Source organism: Delphinapterus leucas, chromosome 1 (genome assembly GCF_059928025.1).
Source record: "Delphinapterus leucas isolate spDelLeu-1000000601 "Yukka" chromosome 1, BTC_Dleu_Yukka2, whole genome shotgun sequence".
NCBI classification, from domain to species: domain Eukaryota; kingdom Metazoa; phylum Chordata; class Mammalia; order Artiodactyla; family Monodontidae; genus Delphinapterus; species Delphinapterus leucas.
This window is the reverse complement of record NC_143129.1, coordinates 157,376,435-157,397,639: the sequence shown is the minus strand read 5'-3', so window position 1 is coordinate 157,397,639 and position 21,205 is coordinate 157,376,435. Positions and strand designations below refer to the sequence as shown.

Sequence of the window (21,205 nt, the reverse complement as noted above, 5' to 3'; positions counted from 1 at the left end):
ATCATTGAATTGAGATGACAGTATGGTTGTTAGACACCTGAACCACAAAAGGAAGGTTTAGTGCTTAACCTCTAAATTAACTTTGTTCTTCTAGCTTGGTGGGACAGTAGGAGATATAGAAAGCATGCCCTTTATTGAGGCCTTCCGTCAATTCCAGTTCAAGGTCAAAAGAGAGAACTTCTGTAACATTCATGTCAGTCTAGTTCCTCAGGTAAGGCATTCAGAGCTTTACTTTGGGGGATGGAGAGGAGGGAGGTGAGGATGGTTTTCATTCCTTATCTGTTTCAAATATTTGAGGTGCAGGAAGCAGGGAATAAAACACTTCTTTGTGAATTTTAAATTATTATAATCATACTTTTTGAAAAGATCAAATGGAAAACATTTGGAAAATTAATCAGGGAAATTACAGTTAAAGACAGTGGGTTGCATGTGTCCATTTGTCTTTACTACGTGATGAAACTCCACTACAACTGGAGTAGAGGGAATTTCTTTTTAAGGCAAAAATTCACAAAGATAAAATACTCTGAATGGAGTCAGTAGTGACAAAAATTAGGAAGGCAGAAAGCAGATGGACATGTAGAAATGGACTGAGCAGACCTGGGAGAGCTGGATTCTAAGCCTGCAGCGGAGAAAGCAGGGAAGCAACCCTGCTTGCCCTGCAGAACCCCAAAGACTCAGGAGTGGGCAGCACCGGGTACCTCTGGGGCTGGGGGTGGGACTCCTTATAACTGCCGTTTCAGAAGCACTTAGACCCTGGCATCCCCTTCCCTGTTATGCACAATTGGGCATCAGTCCCTCTCCCATCTTGGCAGAGAATGTAGGCTTTTTCTGGATGAGCAGGCACTAGGGACAGTGTGATTTCTGCTACTTGATTTGCAGAATCATCACAGCCAGGCAGGGACCGTCTACGTAGGAGATTGTAAGATTCTTCTTGGGGTATGCAACTAACCCAGGAGAAAACACACTGCCCTCAGAGGCTCCTCAGTGAAAACAGACCAGTCAGATTCCCGCAGTGAGGACCCTGGTGGACAAGGTCACCCACTCAGAGAACTTCCGGTTAGCTTTTAGAGTGAGCCGGCAGCCGGTGATCACCAGACATTTGGAGAAAGCATTTAGCGTGCAAGAGACCAGAACAACAGAAAAAACAGAGGAAATTGAGGCTCTGCAGGGAGTAGGAAAAGGAAACCTTAGAAAAAGAAAACAAAGCAACATATCATTAATATCCTCAGAATTAAGAGGAGATAAACTGCATCTGTTAAACAAGAGCTGGATACCTTAAGAAGAGAACATTCAGAGAATAGATAAGAATTCTTGGAAATTAAAAATTGGATAGCAGGAATGAAAAAGAAGTTTAAGGAAATACCCAGGAAGTAGAGAAGAAAGGTCAAGAGAGAGAAAATAGGAGAGAAAAGGCAAGAGAATTAGAGGCTGGTCTAGGAGTTCTGATCCAAATAATGGGATTTTCAAAAAAATAATAGAAATGGAGAGGGAAGTGTGATGTGAACCAGAGGTCAACAGACAGGCCAAATCAGCCCACCCACTGTTTTTGAAAATAAAACAGCTATGCCCATTTGTATTAAAACATTAATAAGAACCTACTGTATAGCACAGGGAACTCTACTCAATACTCTAATGACCTATATGGGAAAAGAATCTAAAAAAAAGTGGATATATATGTATATGTATAACTTTCACTTTGCTGTACAGCAGAAACTAACAACATTATAAATCAACTATACTCCAATAAAAATTAATTTAAAAAAAATCAGAGTTGGGTAGTTGTGACAGAGACTGTGGCCCACAAAACCTAAAATATTTATTGTCTGGCCCTTTATAGAAAAAGTTTTCTGATTCCTGATCTAAATAATTGAAGGAAATTTCCAGATAGGAGTTTCTAGATTGGAAGGGCCCACTGAACGCTCAGCCTATTAAATGAAAAATGACCCCCACCAAGGCACATTGTTGTGAAATTTTGGAATAATGGGGCAGAAATTCTAAAAAAACTCTAAAGAAAAAAACCAAGAGTCATTATGGCATTAGACTTCAACAGCAATCCTGAAAGCTAAAAGATAGTGAAGCTGTTTCCTTAAAAATTCTTAGGGAAAATGACTTCTAACTTAGAATTCTGTACCCAACAAATGTATCTTTAAGTGTGAGAGGAGAATAAAGATAATTTAGTACATAGAAAACTCAGCATATCAACAAAACAAAACCAAAAAACCAACCAAGGAAAACAAATAATTGGGCCAGAAAGGAAAAGTTATGGCACGTGGTTTTCATGGTACACAGTATGTAAATACTCAAAAGTATGTAAACACTGAAGAGGGATCATGAAATAGGGGTTGCATACACAGGGCAGGTGCGTGTAATGGGGGCAGGGGAATGAAAAGAGTGGATTCCTTACCCAACAGGAAGTCAATAGAAAATGCCTCAAACTGAATGTCAAAGAAGTAGCAGTAAAGCATGCTAGGAGGATCATCCAAGAGTGGGAAAGTGAAGGACCTACGGTATAGCACAGGGAACTACCTTCAATATCTTGTAATAACCTATAATGGAAAAGAATCTGAAAAAGATATATGTGTGTATATATATATATATATATATATATATCACTTTGCTGTACACCTGAAACTAACATAACATTGTAAATCAGCTGTACTTCAAATAAAAAAAAAAGTGAAAGAGTGGCTATCTCTAGGGTTTGGAAAGGGGAAAGGGTAGATAGGGCTGCTACTACTGCTTTTAGGACAAACCGTACAGAACTACTTGACTCTCAAATATATGCATGTGTAACTTTGACAAAAATAAAAACTAAACTAGGTAAATGGTCAAATTTTCTATTTCCCTATTATGAAAAGAGGTTTGGGGAAAAGTCACAGCTGAAAATTCCTTTTCATAGAGAAATTAACTTTTTTTTCCTTCTGTAAAATAGCCAAGTTCAACAGGGGAACAGAAGACTAAACCCACCCAGAACAGTGTTCGGGAACTCAGAGGGCTTGGGCTTTCCCCAGATCTGGTAAGATTTCCTGGTTACCTCATTTCAGAGTGATCTTATCTGTCTAATTAAGATCACGCCTCCATGGCAGCCAAAACCTTTTCTTGGCCCCCATTTAGTTAGCCGAGCCGATGGTGGAGAAGTAGGGTTAGTGCTGAGTGGACTGGGTTGTGGTTTGCAAAGATTTTCTTACCTGGTGTGTGTGAGGTCCTGTCTTCTCCTCCCAGCCAATCATTCATTCTCCTGTCCCTCCTATCCAAGAACATCGGTTGAGGAAAACTCCAGTTGGCTCATTAATCTGTCTGTCCTGCCACTCTCTCATGTTTCTCCAACTTGGGATTTAGGAATTTCAGTTTTGAAAACAAGTAACATTTTTACAGTTTATGTGCATTGTGCTAGGAGTTAACATTTTCATCCAGCTTGACAATGTGGTGTCTACTTTAATTTCAGTCACGAGAAAAAACCCAATTTTGTAACCCCTTGTGTCCATCCAAATGTCTAGGTTGTGTGCAGGTGCTCAAATCCTCTCGACACGTCAGTGAAAGAGAAAATATCAATGTTCTGCCATGTTGAACCTGAACAAGTAAGTAGAAATCCCATCTTCACATAACTTATTTTTTGCTGCTAATTATCCTAATGTCTCTTAGCCAGTTTCATGAGCCTTGTTGGTATTTCATAATTTGAGACAGTAGACTGTTCTGTAGAAGAACTGACACCCACCGGCCCTGTGATTCTCCATCACCTTATTTTCTGTGGTTCCATGAACATCTTTTACCTCTCCTGTCTGTCCCCGCTCCTCGTACTGTTTGCTCCAGCCATGCGGAGTGGGTGTTCCCCTCTCCCTGTAGTAGGCCTGGCAATCTCCTATTCATTTTCATCCTTTGGAGCCCAGCTAGGACACAGTATTGTCTGAGTAGCTTTACCTTCCAAACCTCCTCAAACCTCAGGGTTAATCTTCTCTGAGTGACCTGTGTGTCTCACAGGTCCTGGTGGTAAGCCTGTCATACTGCCCCTTAGTGTGTAAGTGTTCCTGTGTGTCTGTGTGTTCGTCCGTGTTTGTCTCTCCTCATAGACTGAGCTTCTTGAGGGCAAGGATCACTTCATTCAACTTTATATTCCTGTTGCCTGCTGTCTAAGGTGTTGTAGGTCCTAAACATATAGTCTTTTTTGTTACTTGTGCTAATGGAGGTTACCTATGGTACAGGAAATTCAACATTTTGGAACCTGTGATATTTCTAAGTGTGGTGCGTGTAATGGAAATTCCAGTGGTGGTAAGTTGGGATTGTGGCTTTGATCAGGTTTGGCTGAAGGAGAGTAGAAGGGAAGTTGAGGTCAAGGAACGTATGATTAGGTTATGGACGGTTTGTTCTACTGCTAGGTTATTTGAGGATCAGGAGACTAAGCGGGGAGCCCACCTGGCCTAGAGAGGAGTGGATGAGGGAGCAGGGTTAAAATAAGAGAAATCCGGGCTTCCCTGGTGGCGCAGTGGTTGAGAGGCCGCCTGCCGATGCAGGGGACACGGGTTTGTGCCCCGGTCCGGGAAGATCCCACATGCCGCGGAGCGGCTAGGCCTGTGAGCCATGGCCGCTGGGCCTGCGCGTCCGGAGCCTGTGCTCTGCAATGGGAGAGGCCACAACAGTGAGAGGCCGGCGTACCGCAAAAAAAAAAAAAAAAAAAAAAAAGATCTAAAATAAGAGAAATCCATTCACAAGGCTTCTAGGAGTATGGGAGAGAATATAAAACAATTAAAGTCATTGCCCTGGCATTAAAGTGAATAGAGCAAGAGGAAAGCCTTTGACTATTAGAAGCAGCTGTCCTCTCCATCTCCACGATGGCTCAAGCTTCAGGGTGTGAGGGTAGCCTGACACCTGAGATCAGTGTTCCTGGACACGATGCCTGAGCCAGGAGCCCATCAAAGGGATTCTGCTTCGTACTAAGTACATGGAACATCAGAATACTCTCATTGTTATGAACAGCCTTTTTTCATGCACTTCAGTTATTTTAGATATTTCTGTCCCAGCAAGTGAAGGTAATTCAATTCTATAATAGAATAGGTTATCATTAAAATTAGTTACTATTAAAAAATGTGACAGTTGTTTCTATATTTAAATTGGAACTTCACATCTTTTGCCTATTTTTAATTGGGTTGCTTATCCCATTGAGTGATAGGAGTTCTTTATATATTCTCAGTGCAAGTCTTTTATCAGATATATGATTTGCACACTTTTTTCTCCCAGCTTGTGGTTTGTCTTTTCATTTTCTTTTGTTTTTTTTGTCTTTTCTTTTTTTAATTGAAGTATAGTTGATTTATAATGTGCTAATTTCAGGTGTATGTCTTTTCATTTTCTTAATGGTGTCTTTGGGAGCATAAAAGCTTTTACATTTTGATGAACTCCCAATTTATTCATTTTTTTCTTTATAGGTTGTGCTTATGGTATCATATCTAAGAACTCTACTTAACCAAGGTCATGAAGATTTTCTTCTGAAGTTTGATAATTTTAGGGCTTAACACATAGGTCTAGGATTCATTATGAGTTAATTTTTATGGATAGTAACTTTTCAGTAAAATTTGCAATTCATCTTTTTGCATGTATAGATATCTAGCTCTTCCAGCTCCATGTGTTGAAAGAACTTTCAATAATATTCTACAATTTTCTTTTTAAAGGTGTTTTTTAGGCTTATATATCTTTGTGAATTGTGTTTTAAATTTATTTATAGGTATTCATAATTTTTGTTACTATGTGAATGGTGTATTTTTAAAAATTATATTTCCTGATTAAATAAGACCCATGTATAGGAAACCCTGCTGACTTCTGCCCATTGATCTCAAGCTTAGCAACCCTACTAAAATTGTTAGTTCTGATTAAAAAAATTTTTTTTTTACTTTTAATTTTTTTGGCTGTGTTGGGTCTTCGTTGCTGCGCAAGCTTTCTCCAGTTGTGTCGAGCGGGCTTCTCACTGCGGTGGCTTCTCTTGTTGCGGAGCATGGGCTCTAGGCCCGCGGGCTTCAATAGTTGTGGCTCACGGGCTCTAGAGCGCAGGCTCAGTAGTTGTAGCGCACGGGCTTAGTTGCTCTGCGGCATGTGGGATCTTCCTGGACCAGGGCTTAAACCCGTGTCCCCTCCATTGGCAGGCAGATTCTTAACCACTGTGCCACCAGGGAAGCCCCGTTAGTTCTGATTTTTTGCCTGTAAATTCCCGTGGTTTTTATGGGTGAGCAGTTATATTATATGCAATTAGTGGCAATTTTTTCTTATTTTCCAATTCTTGTACATTTTTTTCTTATCTAATTGTAATAGCTAATATCTCTAGTACACTGCTGAATAGAAGTAGTGATTAGTGACGAGTTTTGCCTTGTTTCAGACTTTAAATATTAAGCATTAATATTAAATATCAAACCAAATGATGTTTGCTGTGGGGTTTTTATATTTTCACATTTTCTCTAACACTCCTAATTTACCAGGAATTGTTATTATGAATTGGTTTTGAATTTTTATTAAATCTGCTTCCACTGAGGTGATTCCCCCCCCCCACTTTAATCTGTTCATGTAGTGAATTCCACTGTTAAATGTAAGTGGTGTGGGGTGCAGCATGGGCTTTTGAATTTTTAGAAGCTCTCCCAGGTGATGCCAGTGACAGCCAATTTTGAGAACCATTGTTCTTGGGACAGTTCCTACTTGGACATGATTTTTTTTTTTTAACTAATTTGTGGTTTGGTTTATGAACTTTTTTTTTTTTTAAGGATTTTTGCATCCATGTTCATAGGAGATTAGCCACTATGTATTCTATTCTTCTTGAGTTATATTTTTTAGAAAGTTGTTGTTTTCTTTGTTTTCAAATTAAAACAGTTATTTTTCCAAGGTCCTAAGAGCTGGTAGGAGTCCGTCAGCCCAGTTAGTTTTTGTTTGTTTTAATTAACTAACCTTTGCTCATTTTTAAACAGGTGATCTGTGTCCACGATGTCTCGTCCATCTACCGAGTCCCCTTGTTGTTAGAAGAGCAGGGGGTTGTAGATTATTTTCTCCGGAGACTTGACCTTCCTATTGAGAGGCAGCCACGGAAAATGCTGATGAAGTGGAAAGAGATGGCTGACAGGTTTGCTTCATAATAAGGAGCTGGGAGTTCGAGCCTTATTTCTTTTATTTTTGTAGGAGCTCAGGGAATTCAGCTCTTTCTTACTTGTGCTATCAACTCACACTAGAAAAGGCCTTCATGGTAAGGGGTGTAAAGAAAGGATCTTAGCCCTCATGTAGCTGCATCATGGATGAGGAAGTCCCAGTAGAGCTGGCCCGGGTCCCGGGTCTCAGGGAGTTCAGATCACACATCTATCACCCTTGTGTCCCACGCAAACAGGCCTCCTTGCGGTGGGTTGGCACTGGTATCCGAGGCCCACATGGATGGCTGGATGTGGCTGGAGCACTCCTGGCTGCTCCCAAATATCTGAGCTGTGTTTGGGAACATGCTGCTCACCCCATACTACAAAAGGATCGACAAGGGGGTCTGGTCTTTTCTTACTGCTGCTGTCAAAGCTCATCAGATTGAGAGCTGTCCCCACTCTGCTTGCCTCCTCGCTCTGTGATGCTTGCACAGCACCTCACAGATCTTCACACACCGCCTCGGAGCACTGGGCGTGTGGTGTCGTAGCTGCCGAGTCAGCTGGATGGCACTAACAAGCATTTGTAGAGGGAGCACGCGTGCTGTTGTTCAGCGATACTTATTTTCATTTTGACATTTTCCCTTTCAGTCTGTGTCCATTTGCTTGTATATCATTATGCAGCCACAGTTTTATTTTTGTGTTACTAATTATACTTTATAATGAAAAATTTTAATGAGTATGGACTCTTGTGTGGATGCCCCATAATTTGACTGTTCCCTTCATCACATTAACTCTTGTGAATTGTCTGTGTTTGTTAATTTTTTAACTTAAAAAAAAAAAAAAAGAAAACCAAATTTGGAACGGATTTTGAAGCTATCTCTTTGTAACAGGTTCCAAAATCCTACTTTCTTTACAAAGCCTGCCACGTTGATCTGAAAATTGCTTCCTCTTTACTGTTCAGTACATAGAACACAGACAGTAGTTGCTCCTATCATATTTTTCCCAGACATGTTTTTCTGCTCTTTAAAAGGTGATTTTGACCTCACGGGAGTATGTACCTTCTGAGTGATTTGGTGTCTCTTGACCTTTGTGTGATAGATATGATCGCCTGCTGGAGACCTGCTCTATTGCCCTCGTGGGCAAATACACCAAGTTCTCAGACTCGTACGCCTCCGTCATTAAAGCTCTGGAGCATTCTGCACTGGCCATAAACCACAAATTGGAAATCAAGGTGAGGAGGTGTCGCACAGGTACAGGGAGACCGTCTCTACTCTCATAGGTGCTGCGTGCACACCTGCTTTATATTATTGGAGCTTAGCATTTCTTTTTTAGGAGCCAAAAGGATTTGTGGTTGGCTCCTGGCTGGGAGAGAACAGCCGAGCATTTTCAGGAAATAAGAGAAGATGTAGTCAGAGTAGAACCCAAGAGAGTGAATCCTTGGATCTGAATGTCAGGTGACCCTGGGAATGGGGAGTCCTGGTGGCTAAGCATGCTGCACAATTGCTGGCACCTGTGCCAGTGTCCACCCCATGGAGCTGGGAGGTTTCTCAGGAATGTCCAGTCACCCAGCCGAGGCCGGGAACACGGGCAGCGCCTGGTGAACGGTAGTCACTGAGAAGAAGCTGAGCTGCTGGCATGTCAGGCTGGAGGCAGTGGAGTGTCGAGGTTCAGGGCAGGGGTTCCAGAGCCAGGCGGCCAGGCCTCCGAGGCTGTGTGATGCTGGGCAAGCTGCTTAGCCCTCTTTGGGCCTCAGTTTTCCCATCTTTAAAAAGGGTTGTCACAGGGCTCTTATGATAAGAATTGAATGAGTTCATATAAAGTGCTTAGAACTATACCTGGCAGGGAGGAAGTACCATATGTGTCAGCTCTTCCACTTGTCCCTTTATACCTTTTTCTCAGCAAGGTAGCTCCCTGATGGAGCTTATTAGGAAGAGATGGAAATTAGAAGTGAAGCTGGAGCTCAGTGCTGAGGGGTATTGACTGGGGGGGAGGGGGCAGAGCTGATGGCCCCGAGCAGCTGCCCTCGCTGTTGGCATTGGGGTTGGCCTCCTACTTTCCAGGGCTTCTCGGCATGAAAATGTAGCTTGCTTTATGCTGGTGAACAGGTGCCGAGAGGATGAGCTGTTATATGTGTTTTAAGAATCGTGGGATCTCATTACCCTGCCCTGACTTATTTTTTTGCTAGTTCTTTCGATCATTCATTTATTTTATCTCCTTGGAGGTAGCCTGTGCCGATCATGTGTTAGATGGTGGCGGCTGAGAGGGGAATCCGAGTCAGTGAGGTCTCTCAGGTGTGAAGGGAGCAGGCAGAAGAGGGGGCGAACCTGCCCTGGAAGACGTGTGAGGAGGGGCCCGTGGGCAGGTTGGGAAGATGGATAAGGCAGCAGGGAAGGGCATTCCCGACAGCAGGGAGCGCATATCCAAGGACTTGGAGGTGTGGAATGGTTGGGAACTCAGTGGATGGAAAAGTGTGAATTGGAGGGTGTCTGGAGACAGGCTGGCGAGGGCCTGGTCATGAATCCCCTCAACTGGGCCACTCCTGGATTTTGCCCTGGGGTTCAGGGAAGTCACCGCAGGGTATTAGTAAGGAGCAGGAAAAAAACGAACAACCTAATAAAAAAGTGGGCAGAAGATTTGAACAGACACTTCATAGAAGATGCACATGATATACACGAAAAGATGCTCAACGCCTTTAGTTGTCAGGGAGATAAATGCAGATTGAGTCTCAGTGAGATACCAACACCCACCCACCTGAGTGGCTGAGCGTGTCAGTGAGGGTGTGGGAGTGTAAACTGGTGCAGCTGCTTGAGGAAACAGTCTGGCGGTTTCATATGAAGGTAAACACACGCCTACTGTGTGTGACCCAGAAATCCCACTCCCAGATATTTACTCGAGAGAAATGAAAACATGTCCACCAAAAGAATCTATTTTTATACAAATGGACCAGTTAGTCATAACAGCCAAAATCTGGGGACAGCCCAGAAGTCCAGGACAAGTCGGTGGATAAACATGTCGTGTGGTGTATTCCTACAGTAGAAAAGTACCCAGCAGTAGAAAGGAATAAACTCCGTGGTGATACACAACAACACGGGTGAATCTCAGAGACATTGCACGGAGCTGAAGGCGGCAGACACAGAAGGCTGCACGCTGCATGGTTCCATTTGTCTGAAGTTCTAGAGGAGCTACAGCCTGCGGTGATGAAAGCAGAGCCAAGATTGTCTGAGGCAGGAAGCAGGGAGGACGGTGTTTGCAGGGGGCAGAGGGAACTGGTGGTGGTGGGGGTGACAGGAACTTTCTGGATCTTGATCGAAATGGTGGTCGTACCTTTGTGTGCGTGTGGGACAAAACTCATGAAGTGCACACTTAAAATGCTTGTGTTTCATTGTGTGTAAATTATACTTCAACACAGTTGAGAAAAGTGAGAAGTGACCTAGGGGGAAGATGGACTGGGGGAGACATCTTGAACAGAGAGGACTTCAGGGTCTGCGCTAGCGGACTGAGTGTAGAGTGGATGGACAGCCAGAGTTGGGAATTAAATGATTCGGGAAGGAAACTCATATTTTAAAATATAAGAAAGATCTTAAAGTTTATTTAAAAAAGATTAGTAAGTGTAAATACATTAAGGTTGTTTTTAAACTTTAGTTTAAAACTGGGAAAGATGGAGCGTTGGTAATACTGTTTAGAAATGGTGAGCGCTCAGGAGTCACGAGGCTGCTGCTTTTCTCTCCGCTCTGGCCGCTCCCAGTACATAGATTCCACGGACTTGGAGCCGAGCACCTTGCAGGAGGAGCCCGTGCGCTACCACGAGGCCTGGCAGAAGCTGTGCAGTGCTCAGTAAGCAGAACTCGCTACCTTTGCTTTCCAGGGGTTTGGGGTTTGTCTTAATGAACCAAGTGCTGTGCTTTCTTGTGCTGGTGGTAGGTAATCGGCTTGTTTCAATGTCTTTTAATTGCTGAAAGGACTACGTACATACTGGATGACTGAAGCCTCACAAAAATATGGCTTATCAGTTTCATTAAATGTGAAGAAGACGAGTTCTGATTTTATTGATAATGTTTACTGAATGCATCTGTGGATAAGGCTTATTATTTAAAGGTGTTTCACCCAGAACATTTGCTGAGTACCTGTCAGTCGAGTCTCATAAATAGTTCGTTTTGGGCAGCTCCTGTCTACAATAGTAAAAAATCAAGCCTGAATGTCTAGTTCACTAGAACAGCTGAATCTTACGGAGCCATACAGCCATGGTCAGTGTGGCATGCCGAACTGACCAGCAGAGGCCCCCTTCCTACTCAGGGGAGCACTTCAAGCCAAGAGGTAAAAAAAAATTGCAAACTTAAGGAAAGAATCCCTACCTGGGACAGATACTGTGCAGAGGTGGTATTACAATTATATACAACATCTTTTTTTTTTTTCTTAACTGGTTATAAGCATTTTCTGATGTTAGTAAGAAAGTGGATGGTTTTGTGTGCATTTTCTAAGTCCATAGTGTTTCTGCACAGCTCATTGGCAGTGTTGAAATCACAGTCCTAGCCCCAGCAGCCAAGTGTGTGGAGTGACTTCATGGCACCAGTGTCTTGGAAGTGACTCCTTGGAGGGTTATTGCGAGCTGGACTGGAAAGGGGTGCTTGTGGTATGCTCTCTTGCACAGTGGGGTGCTGGTTCCAGGAGGATTTGGTGTCCGAGGGACTGAAGGAAAAATCCAAGCGATCTCCTGGGCTCGGAAACAGAAGAAGCCTTTTTTGGGTAAGGAGTAGGAAAGACAAGAAAAGGTGCCCCGTGGGAGCCTGTAAATAAAACGGAGATCATCGAAACCAAACATAGATGCCATCTTTCCAGATAGCAACTCAAGTATAGGCCTTTTTGGTTCTGTTTTTTGAGAAATTCCAACTGGTCTTTAAAAGGAAAAATTTAAGCTTGAGCTCCACGTGGCTGTCATGGAATTTTGAGAGAATGAAATAGCAATTAGGAAATCTTGTCCATTTACTGAACCCAGCTGTTTGGCAGGACATGTGAGACTGCGTTTTATATGCTTATTTGGAACACCAGCTGTCTAATTGGGCAGAATGATTTTGGATGCTTCCTGGTGCTGTAAATTTTAGTCATTTCCAACACGACCAATCGTAACTGGGAACTTAATGAGAGAGGGTAAGAAGACTTGAATTTTAAAGTACTGAAGAGAATATTATTTATTTCTAAAATCGCATGACTTCTGAAACCTGGAATCATCATATACTCTTAGACCCCGTTTTTGAAATCTGGTACAGATAAAACATAGCAGGGGGTTGCATGTTTATAGCAGGGAATTACGAGAGTTTGTAATTGGAATTCTGGGAACAGTCAGGACACCAGGTCCACGTAGGCGGGTTGCAAATGTGGGAACTGACTTTTCAATGGAGTTTCATGTGTTTTTCCTCCACCTGCAAGGCGTGTGCTTAGGGATGCAGTTGGCAGTGGTTGAATTTTCAAGAAATGTGCTGGGGTGGCAAGGTAAGTAGGTGTCTACTTAAAAATTTGTTAAATTCTCACTTCAGTGTTTCTGGCAGCTGTCGGGTGAGGGGGAGCCATGGAGGCCAGGCCTGGTTTCTCAGTACCTCGCAGATGCAGCTAGGGGAGCTGCTGAATTTACCGAGGGAAAGCGCTGTCCTCCAAGGGAACCGCCGACCACCGGAGGAGGGGACACAGCTGAGCAAGTCGCCTGGCTCCGCCGCTGCAGCTGCTGCTCTGGCGATGCCCGCACTCCTGTCGTCACGGCCACCGTCCCTGAGCTGGTGTCCGGCAAGGAAACTAACTCTGGCTGGTGTGAGGCTGTGTGGTTATTATGAACTTGGGTGCTGGAGCTGGTCAGACCTGGGCTCAGATTTTGACTTTTATCACTCAGGATGGGTGATTTTAGGCAAGTTACTTACTTAGTCTTTCTGGACCTCTGTTTCTTCTGTAAGATGGGGGTCATAGTGGTACCTACCTCACATGGTTGTAGGAGTTGAATGAAATAGTGCCTATAAGTAGCCCCAGCACAGTGCCTGGCACTTGGGGAATACTCACTAATCTTGGCCCATGCTTCACGGACTGCATTACTGCGTCCAGACTGAGAACCCAGTGGTTTCCTGTTTCTCAGCACTCTGTGGGGTTGAGTGGACTGGCTGTGTGCTTTTCTGCTCCACGTGGTGTGTCTGAGCTTGTCCTGTCCAGCGGGGACAGGGGTTCGGTCTCATCGTTCACTAATTCAGCTGAGCTTCCTCACAGCGTGGCGACTGCCTGGCTCCCGAAATGACAGGCTTGCTCTGCCAGCTTTGACTGAGCCTGCTCGCGTCCCACGGCCGAGCCCAGCCAATGGGGCAGCGGGCCATACACGGCGTGAGCCCTGGGATGCAGTGGCCCCATCGGGGCCGCCAAGGGAAGGGCCTGCTACAGGACCCTTACGAGCTCTAAGAAAACTCAGCGGAGCAACCCGAGGAATAGAAAGACCGCCCAACTTTACCAGTATGATTCCCTGTGCCCAGCTGACCGTTAGGGCTGGGTTCACGTCACGTTTTTCACAGTAACCCTAAGGGAACGGTGGCTCAGTTCTGTAGGCATCATGCTCCCTGGTGCTGGCTTCTGAGCTCCTGGCAGGCACGGTCCTACCACCCGCCGCCCTAGAGGTGGCCCTTGGGCACCCTGGACCCCTTCACAGCCATGATCTCCTGCTGCTGCACCCACTGGGGTCCCCAGGTGGGTGAGTGACCTGGTGATGAGCTGACTCGCGTCTGAGGCCTGGCCCTCGTGTAGGCCCCAGAGGGGAACGATGTCCCGCGTGTCGCACAGAAAGAGCAAGCAGACGCGCAGTGCCAGGGACTTGGTTCTTTCCCTTTTAGTCTTCAGTGGTTTCCCTTATGGTTAGTCGGTAAATTCAGTAAAGGATAGAAAGGTTAATTTTTGATTTAGCTCTTGAGTGGGGCAGTTGGGTAGTGCTGAGGATGAAAGAAATGAAGAAACGGTATTTGCCCATTGAGGAGAGAGACAGTCTGAGACGAGAAGTGAAAAAACTGAGACAACGATATAAGCCGTCAAAGGGATGCACTGTCTAAATAAGGATTTGGAGGTTGTGCCGTTGGTTTTGACTTTCCGATTTCCCCGCTTTGTGCAGCTTGACTTCTCAGAGAGCTGCAGGTTTAATGGGAAAAAATTCACCTGTGTTTGTGTGCTGAGTATCTTATATCTTAAAAATGTCATCCCTGGTTTTGGTTCTAATCACTGAATAACTTTAAACTGAGGAGGGAAATTGTGATTTAGAGCTTAGGAATGAAACTTTAAAAAAAATCAGTTTTGTTGTAACTATTTTTATAACAAAGGTATTTTGGTTTCTCAGATGCCAATTCTACGGAGTTTGACCCTAACACCAATCATCCCGTGGTGAGTCCAGTGTCTGGAGCGTCTGGAAGGTGGTGAAGGGCCGTTGATGAAAGTGATTCAGGGTTGGAGGTGGGAAATGAGACCACTGGGTTCATTCCAAAGAACCCTGAGGTCCCGCGCTTTCAGACGTCCCAGATAGGGAGAACTTTTATTTTTCATCGTGTAGTCTCTCACTACTCTTCCCAGTCTGCCACAGAAAGTTTTTAAGACAGGTGCCACTGCAGCCTGATTAAAGTAATTCTCCACCCCTGCCCTCCTACCTCCCAGGAGCACTTTAGAACGATACTGTCATGAAACACTTAGGCAGGCACTTATTATGTACCAGGCACTGTGCTCACTGCTTTGTATATATTAATTCACTTAATCCCCAACAACCCTCCGAGATGGGTGTTTTTTTAAAGAACTGCTGGAATTTAGTACTGATTGTTTGACGTAGGCCCGAGCCCTAGGAGGCTGGAGCCCTAGGAGGCTGGCATTCCTCGTGTTATATTTCCCATCAGAGGAATGTGGCTCAGTTGGGGACAGACAATGCCTTTATTCATCTTTGAATCCCCAGCGCAGGCGTGACAGGCCTGTTCTTGATACTGAGGATGTTGTGATAAACAAGGTGGACAAGACTCTTGACCTCAGGGCACTTGAACAGCATTAGTATGTATTTATTGAGCCGAAATTGAACTTTGCTAATACTCAGACCTCAGGAAGAAAAGAGCAGAGGTTTTGAAGCGTGGGACCCTGGGGAGGTAGGGGAGCACAGAGAAGGTCTCCCAGGTCAGAAGGTGCTCGGGGGAGCGGGCAGTGGGCTGGGCTGTCACAGCTGGGGGGCCTCGGCCTCCGCGTCCCACAGATGTTCACCAGACTCTCCTGGTTCACAAACCCCAGATGAGCATCCCTTTCCTCTGAGCAGCTGTCAGTCTAGTGGAGGAAACGTGTGCGCACATGTCTGGTTTGGTATCCACGCTGCTGTGTTAGTCTTTATTAGAACAGGCACTTAGGATCCAAAGTGTCGGGGCAGGAACGGCCAGGGGAGGGGGCAGCTGTGTCTGGTCCTGCGGCTCAGGAGGACGGGCTGAGGATTAAACACTTACCCAACAAAGGTTTAAGAATGATCACTGGGAGGCCTTTTCCTCTGCAAGTGTCACTTCTGAGGAAAGGCTGGGCCCCCTCACGGGCTCACTTCGCTCAGTGCAGGCGGTCTGTCTCCTAACTGAAGCAGGGTTTGGTAGCACATGTTTGTTTTTGGAACGTCTCCAGGTCATAGACATGCCAGAGCACAACCCTGGCCAGATGGGCGGAACCATGAGGCTGGGCAAGAGGAGAACCCTGTTCCAGACCACGAACTCTGTCATGAGTAAGAGCTGCCTCCCACGGGCCCAGCCTGTGGCTGGCACGTCCAGGACACACGTCTTGGTGCTGTGGCCAGGCTGGCGTTTTTGGTTTTGTTCTTACTCTTGAAGTTCTTTTTTCCTCTCCTGGTGACACTCCTTAGGATGCACTGTAATAGCCAGAGAAAGCACTGTGGCTCTTAGAGAGGTCACAGGCAGTACAGCCGGGGACCTGGGGGACTTCGGGTGTGGACCCCTCAGCAGAATGAGGCGGTTAGGTGAAGTCCACTGCAGCCTTAACTCTCCTGTCCTGTCAGATGAAACTGCTGATCTCGGTGACTTTTGTCCCACAAAAATGGCAGTCTCATCCGGTTCAACCCAAATAGATTTTATTCTACAAGTACTAATATATGCCAAAGACGCAGGGGAAATTTGAGGAGGAAAATACTTAAAAGAACTCGATTGGATTTTCTTTTCTTCCCACTGGGAAAACTGTCATTGTTGGCAGGGCACCCGTGCATCTATCTGGGGTTTGGAGGCACCGTAGTTTGCATCACTTGAGCAGGTGGTCGTCCAGTCCTCCGGCTCTAACGTCCTGTGGTTTGGGGGTCTCACCTGGCTCAGGGAAGACACCCGCTGGCACGGGCCGCGCTGGGTCCCCAGGCACAGCAGGTGCCGTGCGGCTTTGGGTGCCGCCAGAGCGTTTTGTGCCTCTGTAGTCACGTGTGAGAGGTGGTGGTGAAAGTGTTTCTGTTAGTTTTCCTTGGTTGCAAAGAGTCAAGGCCCAAGAATTAGTTTGAACGGTGCTGCTAGAGCAGGCGGTGGGGTCGGTAGGAGAGTCATAGAAATAACCTTCAAAGGGCCTGGCCGGGTAGGATGAGAAGCAACCCGGGAAGCAAGATGTGGTTGTGAATAGCCTCCTTTGTGAAATCGGAAGCCTTTATGCCAGCCTGCTTCTTTTGCCAGGGAAACTCTACGGAGACGCAGATTACCTGGAAGAGAGGCACCGCCACAGATTTGAGGTGAGGATTTGAGCTCTGTGACCTTCCACATTTTCTCCTTTCTGTTACGCCGGAAACGCAGTCAGCTGAGAGCCCGGCAAAATTGTTCTTCATGCCTCGACAGGTGAATCCAGTCTTGAAAAAGTGTTTGGAGGAGCAAGGCTTGAAGTTTGTTGGCCAAGATGTTGAAGGAGAGAGAATGGAAATCGTGGAGTTGGAAGGTGATCGCTTGGGCCGTTGTGTTTAGTGGGGAACTTAGTCAGGCTTTCTTGGCATGTGGGGAGAACACAGCAGTATAAGTTGTTGTCCTTGACCTAACCACATCAGGCAGCAGCGCTGTCTGGGGGTCTTGGTGAGCGAGGTTCTGGGGCCCCGGGAGGCTCACCCTTGCGCTGCGGCCTTGCCATTTGACCTCTGGCTTCAGGTCCTCGTTCTCCAGAATGAGAGCTTGGACTTGGTTCTCAAGCCTAATCTCGCGTGACCTGCAGGACTCAATCCCGCGCAAGTCAGGGAGCTGGGGGTGGGGGGCGTGGCGAGGGGAAGGGTGGCAGGAACCTGGAGAGGAGGCGCCTTTGGCCACAGGGTGACAGCGTGCAGGTGGGAGAGCATCGGTTCTCCCGTGCTTTGGGGTTGCCTCTACCCAGGCTCCCAATAAGTTGTTTTCAAATCGTTTTAGGGTCTGCAGAAACGTGGAGCATTTAACCAGATTTTTTCCCCATCTTTCACATGTTATGCAGACACACAGTGAAGCTGGTTCTTTCGCATTTCTGTTTCAGATCATCCCTTTTTCGTTGGAGTTCAGTATCACCCTGAGTTCCTGTCCAGACCTATCAAGCCTTCCCCACCGTACTTTGGCCTCCTCCTGGCCTCCGTGGGGAGGCTCCCACATTACCTCCAGAAAGGCTGCAGGCTCTCGCCCAGGTGGGGTTACGCTCCCTTAGTCCCTCGAGTGGTCACTGATGCCTTCCAGCGGGCCATCATCACACCATCAGTGATGAGCAAAACCACAGGAACGGGGAGCCTTGCTGGGGCACTTCTCATGCTGACACGCAAGCTTCCTCTCCTTCTCTGGGGTTTTCTCAGGCTGCTTCTGTGCCACCCCTGGCCTTCCCCAGCCACCCGGCATGGTGGCCAGGTCTCCCCCTCTGCAGCATCTGGCGCCACGATCACATCCGGGACCCTGTGGTCAGTGGGGAACTGTGTTTCTTCATCGGGGTGTCGGCCACAGCCTGGGTGGGTTTCATGCCCTACTGCTACCTTTATCTGGAACCAGTCGGTTACCCTGTCTTGGTGGTTAGGGCATCATGACTGAAGTATAAAGCGAATGTGTATCTTTAACAAGAAGAAGAAAATGCCTCTGCAGCTTTCTGCTCAATATATAATGTCTCTGATTTCTGCTGTGTGCAGACAAGCATCCCTGTGGTAGTGGTGGCTATAGAATGAGGGAAGTGAAGCGAGTGTTTGGTGGGAGCTGATGGATAAACCATCTGAATTCTACAGGGACACCTACAGTGACAGAAGTGGGAGCAGCTCCCCTGACTCTGAAATCACTGAACTGAAGTTTCCATCAATAAATCATGACTGATGGTAACGTAAGTGATATTTTTAAGCTTTAGTTTTATTTTGTTTTCAATGGTGATAACAATAGAATTGTAAGGATATCATGAAAGTTTAGTGTTGAAAAGTTTCATCTGCCAGAGGATGTAAGTGGTCAGGTCAGCGTGGGCATCAAATGGGTGAGACCCCCCCCCCCCCCCACCGCCCCGTCCCAGTTACAGTACATCTACCCACCCTGCTTTGGGGACTCCAGCAGGGGGACACCAGGCACGGGGCAATTGTCTCCTTGCCGATTGCTACATTCAGGTGCCAATCTGACCAGATTTGGGGGAACTGGATTCTTAGAGCCATGTTATTTCATGTAGCTGTAAGCTTGGAGATCTTGAAGGAGGTGACAGGTATGAAAACATAGTGTCATTTCTGCAGACCCTCAAGCTTGCACCGGGAAGTGCTTTATTTTTAAAAGTAGTTTTAATTTTTGTTTTTTGTTTTTTTTGGCTGCATTGGGTCTTTGTTGCTGCGCATGGGCTTTCTCTAGTTGCGGTGAGCGGAGGCTACTCTTCATTGTGGTGCGCGGGCTTCTCATTGCGGTGGCTTCTCTTGTTGCAGAGCACGGGCTCTAGGCCCGTGGGCTTCAGTAGTTGCGGCATGCAGGCTCAGTAGTTGTGGCGCACGGGCTTAGTTGCTCCGCAGCATGCGGGATCTTCCCGGACCAGGGATCAAACGCATGCCCCCTGCATTGGCAGGCGGATTCTTAACCACTGTGCCACCAAGGAAGCCCCGGAAGTGCTTTAAAACCAATACATACAACACTTTTGTGTTGATTGCTGCTTATTCTTCAAATCCTTTAAAATCGGAGCAGTTATTGAACAAACTTGGAATATTTGTCTTTTGTGACCACGTAAGTTTATAAAGTGCAGTATCTGTGGGCGACTGCCGAGAATTGTATAAATTCCCATTAAGGTAACTGAGCGAACTGTCGGCAGAAATATACACTCAGAAGGGGGCTGGGGCATCAGCCGGAACTCTGTGGGGTCCAAGGGAGAACCAGGGGTGTGGGGGTCCCCCCACAGGTTAAGATGAGCTCCTGCCTCAGGCACGGGCAGGTGACCTCCCTGAATCCTGCACAGCTTGCCTTCTCCACCAGGGGGCCTCTTCACCCGCAGGTCTGCTCTCACGGGCCCATGGCCCCTAGCTGCCTGGCCTGTGATAAGCTTAAGCTTAGTCGGGTGGGCGACATGAAAAGTAGGTCTAAATCAGGAGGAGGGCGTTGGTTGCCTGCTCTGCCAGGTCAGCATTTAGCACTGATGTACTCATTAATCTTCACCAGATAGTTTGCTGTAGGCAGTTTGATAGTCTAAGTAACTGCAGTGGAGAGAAAGGAAACTTTGTAACAGTAAAGGGGTAGATATTTGGTCAATGATACGGAATTTCTAACTGCCTCCCCTGGAGCATGTATTCTCTGTCAGTGGCACTGTTAAGAGCCTGGTGCTGTGGAAAAGAACACTTGTATTGGGGTAGAGGTGGAGTCCATGTAAGATCTTGAAAATGTATAATTCCATAGGAATCAGAAATTTAGCTTCTCATTTATGTTAGGCTCCTACTACGACTGGTCCTCGATGAAAACCAGGCATAGTTTACCATAGCAGCTGACTACAAATCCTAACTTCTTTTACTTTAACATACATCATATAATTGCTCAATTTTTTTTTTTTTAAACAGGGATGATTCTTGAAGAGAGCCTTTGGACTTCAGGAGTTTACAGCTTTGATTTTACATTCAGCTTTTGACACTTCCTTTAAATTATGTTTTTATTAAGATGATTTTATTTTGAGGGAAGGTATTTGTGACTTGCATGTCCCGCCGTGTGTCCTGGCTCCCGCACGCTGTGCGGTCCGGTGTCCCGCACTCTCCTTTGCGGTCCTCCAGCCTCGGGCGAGAAGCAGGACATCCGGGCGGAGCGGGTGATGGCCAGGTGCCAGGGGAGCCCATCGGTCACCGCGCTTCTCCAGCCACCTTGCGTCACTGTGGCTTCGAGCGTGTAGCTGTTCCTTCCCCCGATGCCGATGCCATTATAAAAGGTGGGCCGTGCGGCCTGTGTGGGCAGAGAGGGGTGAGTCCAGCTGGTGCTCACAACCCAGTGCCGGAGCCCGAGAGCACTGCTTGAGCAAGAGCCGTGAAACCAGAAACAGAGTCGGCTCTGCCCTGTGCTGGAGGACTCGTTGTCCAAAAGGACGGTCAGTTTGGCGTCACACAGAACGGCAAGAACTCTGTCTCTCTGAAGTCTGAGTTTAGAATCCGCGTCCTCTTTAGAAGCCGCGCTTCTCTTCTCGGGAATCACTCCTTGCATCAAGGGGTCACTTAACAAAGAATCTTTTGGGGAAACTGCCTCTAAACCCCTCTCATATGGGGTTTTGCTCGAGGGAACTTTACAGCTTTGCTCAAGGGGACTTTTGCCTTCCAGAATGGTGTTACTACGGTTGAAATGCAATGTATGAAAAGCTATTTTCTTAATGTGGTATAACGACAGGCAGAGCTGCGTGCCCATTATATCCTGGCTGGACTCGGTGTATACTCTAACTTAAGAAATAAATAACGCAGAGCAAGAGACACACTTTGTTTGGAATGCTTGTGTCGCAGCCGGGTGGGCGCTGTCTGAGTGCGGGGCCGGCGTGTGTGCGTCCCCTGAGCCGTCAGTGCTGGGCTGTCCTCCCGGGGAGCAGTAGCTGAGGTGGGTGATCTGATTGTTTAAAAGCTAAGAGAGGAGCCTTTCTTTTTAATAGGAACCAGAATTTTCCAAAGAGGCTTCAAATTTAGGTTCTCAGCATGTAGAGGTACAAAG

General features: G+C 46.3%; 1 protein-coding gene across 7 annotated transcripts in view; it reads left to right on the top strand.

Moving 5' to 3' along the window:
• Window positions 1-20,973, top strand: part of CTPS1 (CTP synthase 1) — a 30,233-nt gene extending 9,260 nt beyond the window's left edge. For 4 of the 7 annotated variants that reach the window (XM_022575404.3, XM_022575406.3, XM_089895113.1 and 1 more), the window contains exons 5-19: window positions 95-211; window positions 2,933-3,016; window positions 3,498-3,578; window positions 6,939-7,090; window positions 8,190-8,322; window positions 10,837-10,925; window positions 11,740-11,834; window positions 12,516-12,578; window positions 14,440-14,483; window positions 15,735-15,831; window positions 16,772-16,827; window positions 16,931-17,027; window positions 17,583-18,039; window positions 18,307-18,398; window positions 20,086-20,973. In XM_022575404.3, coding sequence (XP_022431112.1) covers window positions 95-211; window positions 2,933-3,016; window positions 3,498-3,578; window positions 6,939-7,090; window positions 8,190-8,322; window positions 10,837-10,925; window positions 11,740-11,834; window positions 12,516-12,578; window positions 14,440-14,483; window positions 15,735-15,831; window positions 16,772-16,827; window positions 16,931-17,027; window positions 17,583-18,039; window positions 18,307-18,391 — 1,650 coding nt within the window. In that variant the 3' untranslated portion in view covers window positions 18,392-18,398; window positions 20,086-20,973. The remainder of the gene's footprint in view (window positions 1-94; window positions 212-2,932; window positions 3,017-3,497; window positions 3,579-6,938; window positions 7,091-8,189; window positions 8,323-10,836; window positions 10,926-11,739; window positions 11,835-12,515; window positions 12,579-14,439; window positions 14,484-15,734; window positions 15,832-16,771; window positions 16,828-16,930; window positions 17,028-17,582; window positions 18,040-18,306; window positions 18,399-20,085) is intronic. The other 3 variants (XM_022575413.3, XM_089895127.1, XM_089895149.1) reach the window with 3 other exon arrangements.
• The last annotated feature ends 232 nt before the right edge of the window (window positions 20,974-21,205 follow it).